Source organism: Epinephelus moara, chromosome 12, assembly GCF_006386435.1.
Source record: "Epinephelus moara isolate mb chromosome 12, YSFRI_EMoa_1.0, whole genome shotgun sequence".
Taxonomy (NCBI): domain Eukaryota; kingdom Metazoa; phylum Chordata; class Actinopteri; order Perciformes; family Serranidae; genus Epinephelus; species Epinephelus moara.
In genome coordinates, this window is record NC_065517.1 from 23,018,303 (window position 1) to 23,038,173 (window position 19,871).

Sequence of the window (19,871 nt, forward strand, 5' to 3'; positions counted from 1 at the left end):
ATCTTAGGAAAGAACTGTGTAGTCATCAATGCCTGATGCTTCTAGTCTTTTCTGTTCGACATGTAAAGTATAGCTTTTTAGGTCAACCATGGTTCGGTATCGAGTATCGGCTGATAATCAAAGCCACAGCATCAGGATCGGTATCGAAACTGAAAAAGCTGGATCGGTACATCTCTAATTTCAACCATACAATGTACACTCACTTTTAAAAAGAAAATAGTTTATTTCAATTATTTTTATTGTGCATTTGATATTGTATTTGGTACTGTGCAGTGTGTGTACTTACTGTTTTTTTATGTAAGGTGTCTGCACTGGTAACCTGGTCACTGTACAAGGTAGGTACTGCGTTTTTTATATTGTATTTTGTATTGTGCAGTGTGTACATACTGCTTCTATGTTAGGTGCATGGATTTACTGTAGTCTGCATTGCACCTTGAATTTTATTTATTGCATCAACTTATTATGTGTAGGTCTACAGAGGGAGATTAGTTAGCTTAATTTGGTGCAACCATGTTTTCATTTCTTGTAAATGATTAATGTCATTGCACACCGTCCTCTTATAAATCAAATAAACTAAGTTTATAAATGAAATAGTCTTGTCATTCCAAGATAAAACTACTTAGTTTGTTGTAACTCTTCATGCATTCATACATTGTGGTTTATATGCTTCAGATATCAATAGTTAGCTGTTTATGTCCTTGCAGAGGTACGTAGTAGTGTCTTTAAACACCGTGAATAATGAATAATGACATTGCGACAATATTTAGTTAACACTTTATTTCACACCTCTGTCAAACACAACAATAGAAAAAGACACTTGCAACACATGGTATACAGGTTATTGTAAACAGTTGTTACATGTAATATCAGTATTATATGCTTCTTTCAGTGTTTAACCATCTATTTTTTAAATAAAACTAAACTTGATAACTTATTTTCATCTGTTTTTTTGTTTTGTTTTTCAATTATTTTTTATATTAATTCTTACACATTTATGTTTAGGTAATACTGTAGCATGTCAGTCTTTTACGCTTTTGTTGGAGATTAAATCAAAAATTAATCTCAAGCTTTCTACCCTTTACTTTTACATAGGATCTGTATTCAGCAGGAGCCTGCTCCAGATAGTCAGTAACGGTGCTGTGAAACTGATTCACTACAGATCTGAAAACATCCAGAATGTAATTAATGGTGTTATTTATAGACTCAATGTCCACAGCTGTGTCTGCATACTCTGTGATTCTTTTCATAAAGCTAACGTACTGGTCATAGAAAGCATTAATGTAGACGGCAATGGCATCAAGGACATCAGACTTCAAGTTGTTGTCAACAAAGTCCTGAGCTTTGTCAGCAACGAATTTTAAGGTGTCACCCAGTTTCTCAAGGAGCACGTCTACACTCTCCAGGTGCTTCAGGAGACCTGCAATAGGATTAGGCGCAGTCTTTACCCAGTCCTTAATCTTGTCAATTATTTTGACTCCAGCCATGACATCACCAATGGGCATAGTGACCTGAATTTTTTTGGTCATATTGAGCACGGCACTGAAAGAATATTCTACACTGACAGCCACCAGATGCATTGCCTTCTTTACCATAGTAGTAATGCTGGTGGTCACCTTATTGAGCACATCAATGAGAGGGGTCATCTCCTCAGAGCCAGGCAGTTTGACCTTGGTCTCCCTCAGGACCTTGATTACATCATCCAGGAAGACCTGAAGAGTCTTCTGGTACTGAGCAACAGTGTTCCTAAAGAGGATGGACACCTGGCTCAGATCTGGGGCATGGTTGTTTGCAATGTTATGGGCCTCCTCAGTATAGTAAATAATAATACTCTTCAGCCGAGTAGCATGATTGACCCATTGATATTTCTCAGCAAAGCTAGAAAAACAAGAGATGATGACAGGAAGTCTTTCCCGAAGTCCGCTGAGCATGATGTCAGGGGCTTCCATGTTGAAGACCATCTTTAGATTCATTTTATCAACATCCTTGGCAGAAGCTCTGATGGTGAAGACATCAACATCCTTCCCAGGATCGGACTGTTAAACAGAAAACAAAAACATTAGATGTGATGTGAAACTCTTGATCATTGTAACTGTGCATATATAATATCAGTATTAGATCCTTACAGCATAACGCCCGTAAAGCCTGGCATTCATCTGAGATGGGACCCTGCCTTGGAGCTGAACACCCAGAAAGCCAGTAGATGGGATAGAAATTGTGGCACTGATTCCATCTTTGCGGACTACGTAACGCAAGTTCACATCAGTGAAGGCAGGGCTGTTAATGTCCACATTCAGAGTGAGACGGGAGTCACTGTAGGGACAAACAGAAATGTGTCACTTTTCTGTAGTAAAGAAGGCAGCTTAACCCAAGAAAAAGACTTATTTGACAGAAAACAATCACAAATATCTTTAATCATATGGTGTATTCTGTTGGGAAATGAGAAAAAAATGTGTGTAATCTGGAGCAATAAGTCATATTACAACTGTAAAATCCAAAATATATCACACATGATGCTTATTTATCGTGTTACCTCAGTGTATGGGAGACAATGTGTTGAATGTCCATGGTCATATCACTATGGGTGAAAACCGCCTTCCCAATCAGGTTTACGCCATCATTTTCAAAGTTAAGAATAATGGAAGCTGTTGAAGCACATTGAGGAAAAATTAGTAAAAAACAACAACAATTATGCTTTTTATTTAAGATGTAAAAGTTAAATATGACAAAAATAAAAACAACTTACAATCCAGGTCATATTCCAGGAGGACAATGACCGAGGTGGCAGAGGACTTGAAGGTGACTTTGAAGACTGGAGCGTTGCCCTCTACTTCAGCTGCGAAATTTGTGGTGTACAGTGGGCTGACAAACTTGCCATTGGTAGAGATCTTCTGCTTGGTGGCTGTCACCTCAGCAACAGTTTTTTCAAAGATGGTGAGGTCACCCAGGCTGCTTGGCTGAGACATGTCAATCTCAATATCAGCAGTCAAGGAAGAGGTTGGTGCAAAGTCAATGGTAGCCTGGGCAACATGCTTCCCCTTGGTGTTGAAACTGAACACGTTTGCCTCATTGTTGCCAGTATACTTCAGCACTGCATAGACATGGCTCAGAGAGGCATCAACAGCAAGATTCTCATTTACATCCATGCTAATGACTTTGGTGGTGCCGTAGTTAAGTTTGGCGTCAACAATAACCTTGGAGGTGGAGCGAAGGCCATCATTATTCAGGTACAGATTAACATCATTATCCAGGACTCCCAAAACTAGACAGTCTTCAAGCACAGTGCCGTCCATGTTGGCCTTAGTAGATGACTCCATGGAAACATACGCAAAGGTTCCCTCCAGCTTCAGACTGTGGTCTATGTCGGCTTTTCCATCAGCCTTGATCAAAGGGATGTTGAAGTCACCCCTCATCCTCAAGGTTGAGACAGCATTTGCTTTGGTTTTGGTGTCTGCAATCAAATTTTGGTTTGCCTCCAGGTTAAGTATGGGCAGTGCAATCTTTGCAACAGTAGCCACAGTGGCTGCAGTTTCAAATGTCTCAGTACTCATGCTGATGGTGCTGTCATGAGTGCCTTCAATGTGACGATTTTCAAGGGACAGGGAATTGGCCAACTTGATTCCTCTCTTGGTGGTGAGGCTGGTGGTGCCATCAAGTTTAGCTTGTAGACTATCAAACACAGAGGCTGTGGTAGCTCCCAGACGGAACACAAGATCATCCTCAGCATAGAAACCAGCATTGACATTCAGATTAATGATGGCAGACTTGATGGACAGCTCTGTAATTAGGTTGCCCATAGAGGGAATCTGGATCAGACCAATCATATCAACGAGGGGGGCAGTCTGGCTTTTCTGGTAAACAGTCTTGGTATCCACATTAAAAGACTGCTCAGGAGTGGTCAAAATGTATTTCAGCCCGGTTTGGTCATACAAGTCAAGATCACTGATAGCTGGGGTACGGAGGTTAACAAGTGGAATATAAAACTCAGGAATGCTCATGGGCCTAGTCAGGAAATCAAGGTTTGCTTCTCCTTCTACAGCAGCAAGGATGACAGCCTCTCTCTCATTGTTGTCTACAGTAAAGTTCCAGAACAGTTTGTACTGATTAAGACGAGCCAGAGCTACAGTGTTCATATGTTGTCTGTCAGGCCTGAAGGTTGCAGAGTAATCATTCTGCAAATCTATTTTGACAGTAAGAGCATCATTAAAATTGACCTTGGTGTTTCCCTTAGCCTTATTCTGAAAGCTAAACACAAAGGCTTTGGGACTGAGAGCAACATCGATCACATTGGATACGTCTCCACTGACAATACCAGTTAAATCTGTGTTTTGGGTTGCCTTGAGCTCAAGCTCCATGTCATGCAGATTGGCATTTACTGATCCCACCAAAAGGTTGTTTTTGATTGTTGGGCCTTCTGCTTCAGATCGAAAATCAAACTTGAAATGACTGAAGATGACAAAATCAGTACTCACGGTCTGCTTCATCTTCAAAAGGAATGTATCTGTGTCACTAATGAAGGTCAACTTGACAGTACTTGGATTGACAGTGACTTGCAGGTCACTCTTATGGGTATTCTCATGTGAGTTAATGGTGGTAATACCCTGATTTCCAACAGTTATCGTGATAGAAGTACCTTCCTGGCGGGCTACAGCTTTTTGAGTTACAGATGTCTCACCAGCGATGCCCATGTTAGGGAGGTTGAGCACATGTTTATAGGAAGTGTCAATAGTGGCAGATAAGCCACCCTTAGTAGTCAAAAAGCCTTCATTTAAGAGCTCAGCCTTGTAAGGTGCTGTGGTGGCCTTCGCTGTGGTCTTGGCTGAGGCCTGGGCAGAGAAGTCAAAAAATGTCACAGATGCATGGTGGTCCAATGCAAGAAAATTGTGAGTGAACTTAAGGGTCTCAGCAGCAATCACACGATGTCCCTGGACAACAGCAATACGAGCAGTGGAATCCAGGTTGAAGTTAAGCATTTCAAATCTTGGAGATGTTCCTTGGGAAGTCAGAAAAGCTGTCAGCTCAGGAGTCTCATCTATGTCAGGAGAGCTTTGGACTTCAACAGCATTCCTAATAGTGTAGATAGGGGTGTTGACTTTTATCTCATAACTCATTTTACCAAATCCTGGAATCATGATTTTACTAGGAATGACTGGCAGTCTGAATGTTGGGAGTTGGAGAGTCTTAACAAGTTTCTCTGCTGGAACATGAGGAAGAGTGGGAAAGGAGAACTCAGGTACAGTGATCTCAGGGAGTGAAAACTCAGGCATGGCAGGAAGGTAATTCAAAGTCAGGTCTTCAAACAAAGCATCCATATCAAACATCTCCTTCTCAAAGTTGAGAATGTAATCAATTAAGTCGATGATTCTCTGCTTGATGTCATTAGGTGAGATAGTGGTGGCATGCACAGTGTGGAAGCCCAAGATAGTAAACTCAGGGATGTCCAGCTGTGTTGGTATTTCAAACTGGTGAAGCTTATCCATGCTGAACTTCATGGAAGGCACAAGGAGATCAGTGAAAGGAATGGTGAAAGATGGCATGTTCAGCTCGGCTGTTCTCAGTCCAGTAATTAGCCCCTCAATGATTTGTAATATCTCACTGACAATTTTTTGCTGAGGTGCCACATTCTTTATCATTTCAACCATACTGATGAACATATCAGCGGCAGTGGTTGTGAACTCAGTAAAGCACTTCCTTGCCAACTGCAAATAAGAGAAAATTTCAGCATTGATGTCCAATTTTGCTATTTCCTGCTTTGCAATTTCAGCATATCCCTTCAGATTAGTTAACACAACCTGGTCAATGATATCTATCACATATTTCATAAATTCTGCAATCTTAATTTCTCTCACTTGTTCCACAAAACCTCTAACTGACGATAAGATAAAGTTGGCAAAATTTCTTGTGGCCTCAAGTTTCTGGGGGATTTCAAGAGACCTTATAAGGTCATTCACATAAGCAGTGTACTTGGCCATCATTTGATTGGCGTGATCTAAAAAGTCATTGTAATCAAATGAATTCAACTTCTGCTCCATTATGCCAATATATAAATTCAACTGTGAAATTATATCTGTAATCTCAGTTGTTTTTAAGTAGTTGATAGCACCATGGAAGATTTCCATGAATTTGGTAGGGATATCTGCATCCTTTACCATCTTAGCTACAGCCCTGAAGGTTTCCTCAATTCTAAACTGCTCGATGAGCTCCGTAACCTTTTCCAAGACAGTCTGAACATACTTGTCAACCTCAAACTTGACAATCAACTCTCTTAGCTTGGCATAGAGTGCATTGATCTTTCCTGGAACATCAAGGTCCTGGATCATTCCCCCAATGTAATTTGTTATATCACTGAGAATCTCTGTGGGAATCTGACTCAGTAGTTCCTCAATGTGAGCTTTAAAGTTGATGGAGGAAATGTACTCCTTCAGGTCAAATATAAATTTCTGCACGTCGAAGTTTTCAATTACTTGTTTCATATCAATTAGGATCTCCTGTAGTTGAGCCTTGATTTCATACTTGTAATCAATATCACACAGGAATGCGATGCTGCTGCCCTTCAGTTTTTCCAGGTCGATCTGCTGAATCATCTCTTTCATGGTATCAATCAGATACACAACAATAGCCTGGATGTCATACTCCTCATTAATGCTATTCAGCTGTTCCTGGATCTTCTGAATGAGGGTTTCAGGGAATGTGCCACTACCAATAATCTCTTTCATGAGATCAGCAAAGTGCTGGATATAAACTGTGAGATCAGCCAATAGTTTCTCAATGGAAACCTTCAGATTTCTCAAAGAGGCTTCCATATCCTCCATGGAGATGACATAGTTTTGGGTAAAATCATCTAGATTCTGTTTCATCTGAACGAGGTTGCTTTCTATATTCAGATTGGTATAAAATTCCCCTATATTTTGTGATAAGTCTTTAAGTTTGGTCCAGATGTCATTGTTGTCAATGTAGTCTTGCAGTGTCTCTGCAACATCTACAACAAGCAACTTGATGCTTTCCAAGAAAGCAGAAATACTTTCAACAATAGGAAACTCAATGATGTGAGTATTTGTGCTCTTATCATACTTGAGGAAGCCAGAGATGGTAAATTCCTGGTTCTCTGTGGAGTCTGTGTTGAGTATGTTTGTGAGGATGGTGCCAGAAACCTCAATTCCAGCTCTCTCAGCAGTGTTGTAAATACTCAGCTCCTGATTGAAATTGTTGTCATTCAATTTAGCCTTTGTTTTAAAACTGGACTTTTGCTCTGGGAGTGACAGAACAGTATCCATGTTGTTGTTAATGACCGTCTCAAGCACAAAACCGTTATCAAGCTGCTGGTTTACTGATGCTCTGAATTCATGTGAGTTAGCAAAGGCTAGGGGTTGTGCTTTAAGGAGGAACTTGCCATAGAGCTGGGCACTGTGCTTTCCATACATGGTCATGTCTCCATCAGAATTGAAAATGGCGTCAAGGTTAAAATCAAAAGGAACAATGCTGCAACGGATGGTGTGGTCAAAGCGCATTGGCTGGGAGTTGAAGCGGGCATCATTGGTGATTGTGGCAGCAAGGCCAATAACTTCAAGCTCAGTGTTTTGGCTCATGTGGGTTCCAAAGAGTTTTCCAGTGGTGCTGCACTTAGCATTACCAGTCATATCAGCATAATTTACCTGATAGGTGTGCTTGATCTCTTCCTCACCATAGGTTGTTTTCATGCTTCCAGTCAGGTCCATTTTGTAAAGCTCTGCCTGCAGCTGAGCCTCATTATTGAAGTTGGCCTCCAGAAGTTTCAGGTTGTTTTTAACATTAACAGAGGCAGTATAGGGTTTCAGGTCAATGGTGATATCATGAGTGTAGGAGGAATACTCACTGACAGTGGCTTCAGCCTTTGAGTTGAAGTCAAGACTAGAGAGAGTGATGGTCAGAGTGTTGGCATTATCGACCTTTGTGTCGCGCATTGCAGCCTTGTTGGTAATGGATAGAGTAGCCTTTGAAGCATCAAGCCCACCATTGAAGGTGTTTTCCAGGAACAGGGGGCTCTGGAGGGTGGTTGTTCCACTTGTGGTCAAACCATCCTTGTTCATTTTCAGAGTAGCCTTGTGAGTAGCCTCATTCTCAAGGAGCTTCATTGTGGCATCACTGTTTACAGCCAGACCATTGACATCAAGAGAGGCAGTCAGCAGAGAGTAAACACGGTTTTCAGAGTGGTCTGCGTTCGTCTCCATTCTCATGACAACTTCACCAGCACCAGCAGAGGCTTCAGCCTGGTTGCGGATCGTCATGCCAAGAGCAAGAGCATTAGCGTCACATTTCATTGACAGCTTGCTGTCTTTGAAGGAAAGCTCGGCAACATGGGTCAAGGTGTCTTCAAAGGCATTGGTGTTAGACACAAGTGAGAATTCACCATTGGCCAGGTTTGCTGCAATTGTGTTCTGGGCATTAACAATGGTGGAGTCAACCTTAACAGTGGAGTCAATCGTTGCCTCTGGCCTGAATGGGTAGACGGCAAACACCTGAGTTGAAGTGGTCTTGCCATACATGGGTCCAGCCTTGAACATTCCGTCAAAGCTGCTGTCAGCAGAGATTTCTTCAGTGTTGAATCCAGTCATGCCAGTGTGCTCAAGTGCCATACTGAGACCCAGTGGGCTATTGGCTTCAATCTTGCTGCTTGATTTCAAATTGATTTTGTCTGTGATGGTTGCATCCTCAACAATACTAATACTGGCTGCAAGGAATTTATGAGTCAAAGAGCTTTTCAACTCGGCCTTGATGGAATCAGTGATGGCCAACATTCCAGAGCCTAAATAAAACACAAAGGAAGAAAAGATTAATGACAACTGATAATTGCATAGTGGGATTACTTCTCGTGAAAAATGAGATTCTAATCCATTAGTTTAGCAAGTTTTTACAAACATTGTAACTCAAATCAAGTCACATTGTTTCGCATCAGTGAAAGTTGGTAACTGCAGCTGAACACTGCTCCACCAAGAGTGAAAGACACAATTTTAAATTTATGAATGATAATCACAATAAAATACCTTCAGTCTGTATTGAGAGGATGTCAACTGGGGAGGTTCCTTTCACATCAAACTTAGCTGAGTAGCTTGGAGTCTCCACAACATCTTTGCCTGCAGCCATTGAGGCCTCCATGTCATATAGGTTGCTCTTCATCAGTGTTGAAACCTCAGCTTTGCCGAAAAGAGGAATGGACAGTGTAATGTCCTCAGGGACAACAAGCTCTGGGATTGGAATTTCCATGGAGGCGATCTCCAGTCCAAACTGGGGTAGAGACACGCTAGGTGTGGTCAAAACTGGTGGGAAGTTAAGCTCCTCTGTTGACTTTCCTCCAAGAGGGAGAGGGATAGCAATGGTGAAGCGCTCGTTGTTGAAGTAGTAGACAGCCTTTGCCTCACTGTTAGGATAAAACAAAAAGATTAAAAAATATACTTGCAACAGTAACATTTTCTGAAACTTAAAATTATTGATATTAAACGAGATCTTTCAGACTTACGCATCGAGGAACAGCATCTCTGGCAGTGAAATCTCAGGAATATCTGGCACTCTGAAGCTCTCGATATAAGGGATATCAACACCATATCTTTCCATGTGGTTGTTTGTTGCCTGAAGAAGAAGTAATTTTTATTTTAGACTTTCTCCGATCAACATCGAATCAAAGAAGATCTGTCAGTCAAAATAACTGTAAAATCAAAGATTCGTACCTCCACAAATGCCTTGAAGATTTGGTAGAGTGACATTTCAGTCTCCCCTACTGGCATGTCAAGAACATCATTACCATACTTTTTAATCTTGTCAGTGTATGGAAGAATGCCTGAGGTGTCAGAGTTCATGTCCGACTTTAATTCAATCTCAATTTTGCTGGCACCTGTAAAGAAAATTGAAAAAGAATACCAGAACATTAGAAAGAGAAAGATGAGTGTCACCTTGTTTGGACCAACTATTTATGACCCAGGTTAAAGTGAAAATATACCAGCAGGAAAGATATAGTAAATTGAAAGTTATATTACCATATTTCATTTTGATTTTCTGCTCAGAGCTGGCATCCATGACTTTGATTTCATTCTTGATCTCCAATTCCAATTCTTCATCACGCTTCATGTTCGCAGTGACGGTGGCATCAGCATTGATTGAGGGGACAAGAAGTTGGACTTGCAGCATACCTTCCTTCATGGCCTTCAGACTGAAAAATGTACCAGGGAGTTAGTGTACTTTCAGTGATGAGAGGGACTTTATTTTTTTATGATTTATGGTTGATTTCTTACTTGGCACGGCCAACCAGGGAGAGCTGAGGGATGTTCTTGTTTATCAAGTCAAGAGAAATGGAGTGAGTTCCTTTTCCCTTGGTGTTTCCATCAACAACACCCAGCCTGAGTCCAGCCTCCACATCATAGTCAGGGATCTGGATGTCAGCTGTGACGACATTCTTCTTTCTGTTATATTTCATGATTGCTCTGGCTTCAGTGGGTTCTGCGCCTGTTGTTGACCAACCATGAGGTTAATATTATGAACGCCAATAAACAGTAAAGCTTTTCCTAACTGAGTAAGTGATACGTCAGAAAGATTTTTCAATATAGTTCATTACCTTCAGCCCTCAGAACAAACTTCACAGAGTCAACCTTCTGCCGGCCCTCTTCTCCTTCCCTGAGGAGCTCGTAGGCAACAGTGGCTGTGTACTCAGTGACTTCACCAGTAGGGTGGAGCTCCACAGCGAATCTGTGTAGATAATGCAATTAATTTAGCAGTGTTCCAAGGTTACCCTTTGTTAAAAGACAATTTTGTGCTGGTTGTTGAGAAAGTCTTGCTCACTTGCTGTCTCCGGTGAAGGGGAAGTAGGGGGCTGTCTCCTGAGAGAAAGCATCAGTGTACTGCAGAGCAGTGCAGTATTTCATTCCAGCGAAGAAAGGAGTGCACTCGCTGACATCAACCTTGTCCATCAGCATAGGGGGGATGGTCTTCACCTCTGATCCAGTCACTGCCACCAGGGTGTTTCTAAGTTTTAATGCAGAAAAGTTAAAATGCAACTTTGGCTGTTTTAATCTAACTGTAGAAACGTTGAAATTGTTTTGATCAAGACAAGATCCTCGAAATTATTTGTGTGAGGCCAGATGAAATAACATTTTCCCCTTTATACATCAGATTAACTTATTTAACAGTTGCAGTACAACCACAGTTGCAAAGCACTTTCTGACTGTTGTGTTTTCGTAAGTTTCACTTAGGCTTACGTGATTTTGATGACTTTCACAGGATTCACTGGAGCAGGGATGGTCAGCTTGACATTGTCAGGGCCCATGGAGATCTTGGCACTGAGCCCACTTTCATGGAAAAAGTTGGTGTGCATCTCTAATCCAGAGTTGACATATTCAGGGATGTGGGAGCCAACATGAGTTACAAACTCAATGCCAGCGGAAGGCATGAAGGTCACCTCACTCTGCATGGACACACAGGAGAAATGTGAAGAGCTGTGTTGATGCAGTTTATTAAAAGAAAAAAAAGTTATTGGTGGCATTTAAACACATTTTTGGATAATTACCATGTCTGAAGCAATCTGAAGTCCTCCCTTGATGCCAGGGGTGAAAGTACCAGACAGTTCAATCCTCAGAGGCACACCAGTGAGAGTGGGCAGGAAGAATTCATTGTCCATGAAGATGTAGTGGGCAAAGATTGTGTTGTCAGCCTTGGTCATCAGTGCCTTCATGATCTTTGGCAAAAAAGATACACAGACATTTAAATCATTTACATGATTTTCTAAGTCAATGCAAATTGTCATAGTCAAATATGCTCTTTAAAAAGTAACTAACATCAGTTGGGAACATCTTGAACATGCTGTCAATCATCATGGCAGCAGAGTACGCCATCTCCTCCATTTCGTTGGTCTTCAGATATCCCAGCTCATTTCCCAAAAGCCTCAGATAAACCATTGCCTCTGGAGACTCTGCCGTCTTCATGTCCCTGACCAGTTTGTTGAGGTTGCGTCCGATCTCCCTCATCAAGTTTTGTGAGGCCTAAACACAGAAGTGTTTGCTCTGTTACAAGATTTTTCCTTTATCAAAAAACTGATGATCATAATTAGAGTTGTTTTAATCATTTGGACAAAGCAGTTTGGTTTAAGTACCTGTCTCTTCATCCTGTTGTTCTTCAGAGCAGGGAGAATGTTCTGCAGGATCTCACTGACTCTGACTGGCATGTTGTCAGAGACAAAGTACATTGTCTTCAGGGCAGTGTCAGGGAAGAAGCCATTCTTTCCAAACAGGGCCTCAACAGTTGGCTCAAATCCTTTCCCCTCCATACCAATCTGTGAAGGTGACAACATTTTTTCAGTGTCACAGCTTAGCTGACTGAAAACTTGTCAAAGCACACTTGGGATTAAAACACCTCAAATGTTTACCTCCATCATGTCGATGTCAAAGCCAAATGCCTTCAGAGTCATTTCAAGCATGAGCTCCTTGGGCAGGTAGCTGGTACCCTCAAAGATCATGTTGCCCTCCACAGATCCCATTTTGTAGTTGCGAGAGAACTTGGTGGGGTCCATGGTGGATCCGATCTCGTTACCCTGCAGGGCGTCAAGAATCTTCTGTCTCAGTCTGTAGGAAAGAACAAAGTGTTACTATTAAACATCTGATGGTTATCCAATTAGGACACCCACTTACCATTTAGTGAAACAACACATTAAAAACATGTATATAAAAAGCTGCTTTTCACTCACTCTTGGGTCTCTGGCTCAGTTGAGGACAAAATGTTGGTGATGTGGGAGATCACGAAGCTTTTGACTTGTTTGTCCTGCTCCATGGGCAAGGCATCAGCCAGCTGGGCCAGCTCAGTGGGCTGGGGGTCCTTCATAAGCACCAGATATGCAGCAATACGCTTTTGCATGGGGCTAGCGCTGTCCAAAAGCACCTGCATGAGAACCTCTCTGCCCTGTGAGCATTAAACATGAATAAAATGAGTAACCAGTAGAAGTAATTACTCCAGTGATGTGTCAAAGCTTTGAAATAATTTGACTCACCTCCTCTGGGACGGGAGTCAGCCTGAACACTTGGATGGCAGCCTGCTGCACAGCTGGGGAAGCAGCAGGTTGGATGACACACTGGATCACAGCAGATCTGAGTGCAGAACCAGCAGATACCAGAGCTGGAGCCATGTTGCCAATAACCTAGAATCAAATGACACATTTATATTGTGCACATTGGTGTCAGCAGTCACTGAAATGTTGATCTATAGGGAAAGTTACCCACTCTCAATGTCATGAAAGTGTTTTCCTCGTCACCAGAGCAGTCACCCAACTGGGCAGCCATGAACTCAGCAACTGAGAAGATCTCAGGGATCAGTTTTTCCTCAGCTTTGTAAAACCTGTCGAAGAAAAAAAAGACATTTAGAATTCAAAGCCTTTGTATCTTATTTCACAGAGTGGAAAACGTCTGCTTAAATATTATTTAGATATTAAACCTGGAATAAAATGTGGTTAACTTCACTCACCTCTTGACAACATTGCTCAGGGCATACATGATGGGCTTGCTGGGCTTGTATTTGGCCATCTCAAGCATGTCATTGATCAGGAGGTCAGAGGGATTGGACACGAGCCCCATAGCAAAAACACTGGCATCCACTTCAAGTGAGGAGGTGTCAAAAGTCCTGAGGATCTGCATGATGGCACTGCTGCACTCAGGGGTTCCACACTGCACCAGAACCTGGTAGGTCAGGACTCGGGACACTGCAAGAGCCTCTGGAATGGCAGGACTCAGGGTCTCAGTCTTCATTCCACGGACCATAGTGACAAGCTTGTGGAAGAGGTGGGCCCTCCTATCACCCTCGGTCTCGGGCAGATTGGCCAGTTCTCTCAGGAGGTTCAAAGCTGCTTCTTTGTCCTGGAAAACACTCTTGTCCTCAACAACTTCCATGTGAAGACCCTTGACAATGCCACCTATGATACACAAGGACAAGGTTTGAGTTGTTCAGTAGAGTGCAGATGTCCAGCAAGTGTCTGGGGGCATGTGGGTGGGAAACAGTGCAGGGTCAGCTAAGTGTCCGGCATATATGCATGATATGTTGGAGGTGAAGACAATAAAAATGGGGACCTATTTATCTCATATTGTGCCTACCTTCAGTGGATCGAACTATAGATGGCATGAAATTAATCTGCAAATGCTTTGGTTCAAAATGAGACCAAACTTTTCTATGGTGTCACTTTTTGAGCCATGAGAAAAGCCAAAATGATGCCTAAAACAGACTCGGTAAGGTTTATTTTTATGCTTGCCAATTGCTGAGTATGCCTTTTGCAATGTGATTAGCAGTTGTTGATCACTTGTGACCCCTACCAGCTGGTTAACAGGAATAAGGAGTCAGTAGACTGTGATGTGTATAACACAGGCTTTTCAAAAATTGTGAATCACCACAGCAATGAGAGGTTCGTGAGCTTACGTACATGAATGTGCACATTCATGTCCTCAGGTCCTCACTGTGTAGCATGTTCAAGTGCACACGTACACACACACTTAACTGAATGCATGATCCTCTCTAGCCTTTTGCCTGGTGGAGATAATTAGCCTTAAATACAAAGAACAGAGATAAGAGGAGGAGCTTACTGCGGTCAAAGACTCTGTCATCGTGAGCAGAAACCTCAACCAGATTCAGTGCCTGCTTTGCAACATTGGTAACTCCGTATTCTCCCCTGTGGAGAGACAACACAAGGTTGTAAAGTACAGTGGAATAACACATATCAGTTTAGTCCACTTACGTAATTGAGCACAGTATAGAGTACAGATTAAGCTTGGACTTACTTGTGAGAGAAGGGAATGAGGATGTGGTTCTCAGTGCAGGACCCAGAGGTCATGTGTTTCTTCTCATTGTCAAATTTGTAGTTGCAGGTCTGAGAGCTCCTGACCAGCTGGGCAAGAGGGTAGTGCTGAAAGAGAAAGAATCCAGTTTGTCTACTGATTTTAACAACACTGTGGATGTTCAGTGTACTGTTGTTGTTTTCTCTTTTTTGATGTTATCAGGAAAAATGTAATTGTCAGCATTTCGTGTTGCTTGGATATCTTACCATGCCAGAGATAAGAGCCAGGGGGCTGGTGTGATCTCTTATGGGGTTGAATTTGTCACAGCTGGAGAGGTCCCTGGTGAGGCTGATGTCAGTTGCAATGTCCTCTCTAGCGTTGATGGAGTAAGTGGTCTTGCACTTGCCGTGGATGGTGGATGGCTGAAATTGGGAGGAATAGAGATTTGAAAACAATGTAATTGCTGTTAAATTCTTTCTACAGTTTTTGAGCACATGAGCAGGTGAGAGGTGTTTCTGTCTTTTTTTTTGTAGCATACAGTATTAAGGAGACTTACCATGTTCTTTTTCTCGTTTTCTTCCAGCAGAGGCACAGCGAGGGCAGAGATGATGCCCCTCTTGATGTTCAGGATTGTTGTTGTCTCACCGTCCTCGGGATACAGCTTCACATCATACACACCTTCAACCACAACCTTCAGAGGATATCTATAGAAAATGTGAGACTTTTACCATTAAGTCCTAAGTAGCACATTTGTTTCATTGCACAATATGTGTTCACGTGAATGAATATGTCTTATTGGAAAACTTTGAACGTACCTCTCCATTTCAGCAGCAAAAGCATCAGAGCTTGGTGCAGGACCGAACACAGGTTTGCCCTCTGCGTCCATGTCGATCACCTCACTGAGACTACAGTCAGTGGTGCGGATGATGAAACGACAAGTCTGAGGTACTTCAATTTCAACCTGTTCAAAAAGATCATTTTAGCTGCTAGATATCCTGCACAAAGCAAACAATCCACCTTAAATGGATTTAATATAATGTAAAACAATGAATTTAGCTCTCAAAGCACAATAGTACCTTGCAAGTGGCCTTAGGTCCATTCCTGAGGTGTGAAGCACCGGTGATAGCATTCAAGGACTCAGCTTCGTACAAGTATTCATACTTGTGGTTGACGTTGTACCTTTGGTTTACTGGAAGAGGATGTAGAGTTTCATGTTAGATATCAGTACGCTGCAAGTACTGTGAGAAAGTGCCCTAAAAATTCAGCAATTCAGATAAGACATCATGTTTTGTTTTATGTCAGTAATTTGAGAAAAAAACTACTTTGTGTATGAGATAGCATCAATGTTCAGTTATGTTTAATATCCTAAATCAGTGGTTCCCAACTGGTCCAGCCACAAGTTCCAGATTTCTCCGTAGTCATTACTTCAAGGTCCACACAGTTTAAGACATTCAGCATCATACTTGCATCTGGCCATGTTGTCCAGCTAGTTTGCTGTCTCTGTCAAGTAGCTGTCTGTTAGTCACTCACTCTACGGCAAGAAACGGCACTTAAAAATGCAGCTCTGAGCTGGAATTTCACCGTACTTCAAAATGAAGAATGTTTCTTACAAACTAAACACGTTTGCAAGTCACTTGCAATCAATTCAGAATGGACCCATGACCCACTCTTGGAACGCAACCCCCCAGTTACGAACCACTGTCCTAAACAATAATAGAGGGTAATGTCAGATAGCTACGTGTTCAGGTTGTGTAATTAATACAGGAAAACCGTAGCACTTACACAAGCATGTTCCCTGCTCCTCTTGGGCATCTGTAAAGACAATCATAAGAAAATTAGATTTAAAACTCCTCATTAGAATAGAGTTTTTGCTTTGGTGTGTTTGCTTCAAAACTATTATATTATATTCATGATATTCACAATCAAAAGTAATATGATGTAAATTTAAAAATACTTACAAGCCAAGGTGAGTGTGGTAAGGAGTAGTGAAAGACAGAGCTTTGACTCCCCCATCGTGGGCTCTCTGCAACTCTCCCTTACGCTCCTTTGGTGAGTACTCAGACGAGACTGAGGCCCCTATGTCTTCATCTGCCTTTTATACCAAAAGTGTTCTGTGCGGGGGGTAGGTGGGAACTACATACAGCACTGTCCCAGCTCCAAAGTCCACTCTATACGTATGTGTGGAGGGACAAAGGCAACTAGTTTCATAAGGTCTTCCTTGAATAGGATTGCAAAGTTTCAGAATCTGTCTTTATGTAGGTTAAAAGCTACTAGATTGAGCATAGTTTTTTTTTCAGTGACAGGTTTAAATATATGTATAATATATTAAGTAACAAATACTAGTCTGAGATAGTATGATATCCAATTGTCATGTAATGCCCTGTTATTGCTTCTCAGGCTAAACATAAATGTGTAGTTGTGTGTTTCTTAATACTTCCAAAAGTCTCATTACAGTGGATGCTAAAGATGCACCTTGGTTTAAATCAAAACTGCAGCTGCACCAGCACATTTTAAAGCACATTTTAATCGACTATTAATTTCATCTTTTACATGACATACTATACAATCTGATGATACTATGGCTTCTATAAATGCACTTATTGTAAGACATGCTTATAATCCTAATCCTTATCATCAACACCCAATATTAAAGATTTAAAACATTCACTAAGTTTAGAGTCAATCAATGTAATTTGGTGTATCAAGCTGAAAGCCATGCATACACTGCATAATCATGTAGTTAAAGTGCTTACTCAGATGTATAACCCAGAAACGGTGGAATTATGCCCCCTTGCAACTGATAAGGAGCTGTAACACTGAACTTGAACAGTTTGTTCTTAAGCATCTTGTGAAAGGAGTGGTGGACTACAGTCTCTGTCAGTTGTATAGACGCGATGTTACGCACAGTGAATTAGATTGACTGATTGATTAATTGATTGATTTTTATTTGTGTCATGCACACGTACATATGCCCAACCCTATTGGGTTTACAAGACACCATTACAATTTTGTTGCAGTAACAATCAAAAGTACATGTCATTGAACTACTCAGTCCAGAAACAGAATATTCCGGCTTCTATCCCAGGCCTGTCAAAGAAATTCAGCCACAAAAAAGGTTCCCTTTCTGAAACAAAACTCAATTTTTTCATGATCATCCAGCCAAAAGTAATCAACATAGATACTGAAACGCACATTCCTTATGTCTTCATATACAGGTCAGTAAAACAGGAAGTGAACCTCATTCTCAACTTCACCTAAATTACACAACAAACAAGTTCTGTCCCCCTCTGGTGTGGCGTTAAACCTTCCAGTCTCTAAAGCTAATGATAATGTTCCTGAGCGCAGCTGTGCACACAGGGACCTTTGTTTTTTGTTTAGATTGTAGTTCACATAAGGTTCCACACTGCAGCTGTTTTTTATTAGACAATAAATTCGTAGTTTTAATTTATATCATATATCATATATCATATATCAACAGACAGTTTTTCTCTAAACATGCAACACATTTCACTCCTAATCTCCTGAATGTCACAAAGTAACCTGGAAAATAAATGACAAATTGTTCAAATGAAATAATGATTTCAATTTGTTAGCCCAGGGATGATAGTGGAAGGTGTCCCAATTAAAAATCTGAGATTTTACATTCCCTAAACTGGTTATTTCTTTTGGATAAAAAATACCCTATCACAACATGCTTGTGGTCATACTAAAGGCAATGTGGTATGATCTTACAGCCTAGCTGATTTGGAGATATTGATTATAAACAAAACATGACACAAAAGTATTTGTAGGACAAAACTGAAATACATTTCTGTCATTTTACAGTTATTTAAGTGATTTTACAGTTATCATTAACTTGAACACATTTGTCCATTCAGAAGTTACATTTTCAAAACAGTTCACACACGGGCCTAAACTAAAAGCCAAAATTACACATTTTGTTTGCAAAATGCTCTAAGGGTGAATTGGGACCAAGAGTTTTGTTACAAAGTTGCATAATTACCTAGAGTTGGTTCATGTTCTCACGGCAGCATTTACAAGAGGACCAGATCAAATGCCTTGCTTGAGAAAGCTGCTCTTGATTGGTCAGAATTTCCATGCGGGAAAAATCCAGGAAGTAAACAAAGCTTTGAAGAAGAGTACACTTGCAAGATAAATGTGACACTTTCTAATGTCACAATGGAGGGACAACTACGCAGGTTGATTTTAGCGCTGCTCATCGTGGACTATATTGCTGTCATTGTTCATTTTAGTCAAACCATACAGTTTGAAAACGAGGCGCGGCTCCAACTAGAAAACAATGTTTTGATGCATTGGATGTGCTGAATGTGCATATTAAGGCAGTACAGGAGGAGGTGCACATTAATAATCCTCCAGGACTGTAACATGCTCATGTTTAACCCAAACAATGTGTCATGTGACTGCAGTTGGTTCAGATCGAGGTCGGAACATGTTCTCACCACAAATGAAATGCAAGAAGGTCTCGGTCCGGTTGTTTTGGTACGCACCTAAGTGCGATTGATGTATGCGCAAACATACCGCACTTGTTTGGTATGATTGAACCAAACCAAACAGGGCAGGTGTGAAAGCACCCTAACACTCAGAAAACATTGAAAAGTTGTAACAAAAGCAAAATAGTTCCATCAATAGGCACAACTAGGTCAAATTAGTAAATTATTTGTTTTTGTTTAGGTTTCCATTTTAATAACAAAACATGACCCAACAACAACAACAAACATAAAAACAAAACAAAAAATACACCAAATACACATTACATGGGAAATCATTGTAAAAAGATCACAGAGCCTAGATAAGAATCACAGCTCAGGAGGAACACAGCTAATTCAGAGAACCATAATACACAGGAGAGAGCTTTAGACATTCACAGGGGTACTCAACGGGTGCCAATATATGGTGCCATGTCCCCTATGTACTAGGTCTGCTGTGCTATTTGGAAGCTACTTCAGGAAAGGTGCCCACAGCTTATCAGAAGCTCTGTCGTGCTCCTTTAAAACTATTTCAAGCAGTCATTACACAATGGACAACTGAAGTAAAAATACAGCTACAACAAACCGTCCAACACCCTTTTTTTATCATTAAGAT

The 19,871-nt window shown here is 41.2% G+C and overlaps 1 protein-coding gene across 1 annotated transcript; it reads right to left on the reverse strand.

Annotated features, from left to right (window-relative positions):
• Positions 1 to 768: 768 nt before the first annotated feature.
• LOC126399118 (apolipoprotein B-100-like) lies at positions 769 to 16,831 on the reverse strand. Its single transcript, XM_050058923.1, has 28 exons — positions 16,727 to 16,831; positions 16,551 to 16,580; positions 15,845 to 15,957; positions 15,584 to 15,729; positions 15,325 to 15,472; positions 15,035 to 15,190; positions 14,772 to 14,896; positions 14,577 to 14,662; positions 13,471 to 13,915; positions 13,230 to 13,344; positions 13,001 to 13,147; positions 12,701 to 12,912; positions 12,383 to 12,578; positions 12,110 to 12,289; positions 11,796 to 11,999; positions 11,528 to 11,695; positions 11,220 to 11,425; positions 10,804 to 10,986; positions 10,580 to 10,710; positions 10,260 to 10,470; positions 10,005 to 10,177; positions 9,699 to 9,862; positions 9,491 to 9,600; positions 9,018 to 9,391; positions 2,744 to 8,779; positions 2,531 to 2,642; positions 2,124 to 2,310; positions 769 to 2,033 (listed from the first exon to the last, which is right to left on the reverse strand). The coding sequence occupies exons 1-28, from the start codon at positions 16,779 to 16,781 to the stop codon at positions 1,050 to 1,052; spliced, it is 11,397 nt and encodes a 3,798-aa protein (XP_049914880.1). The 5' UTR covers positions 16,782 to 16,831; the 3' UTR covers positions 769 to 1,049.
• Positions 16,832 to 19,871: the final 3,040 nt, after the last annotated feature.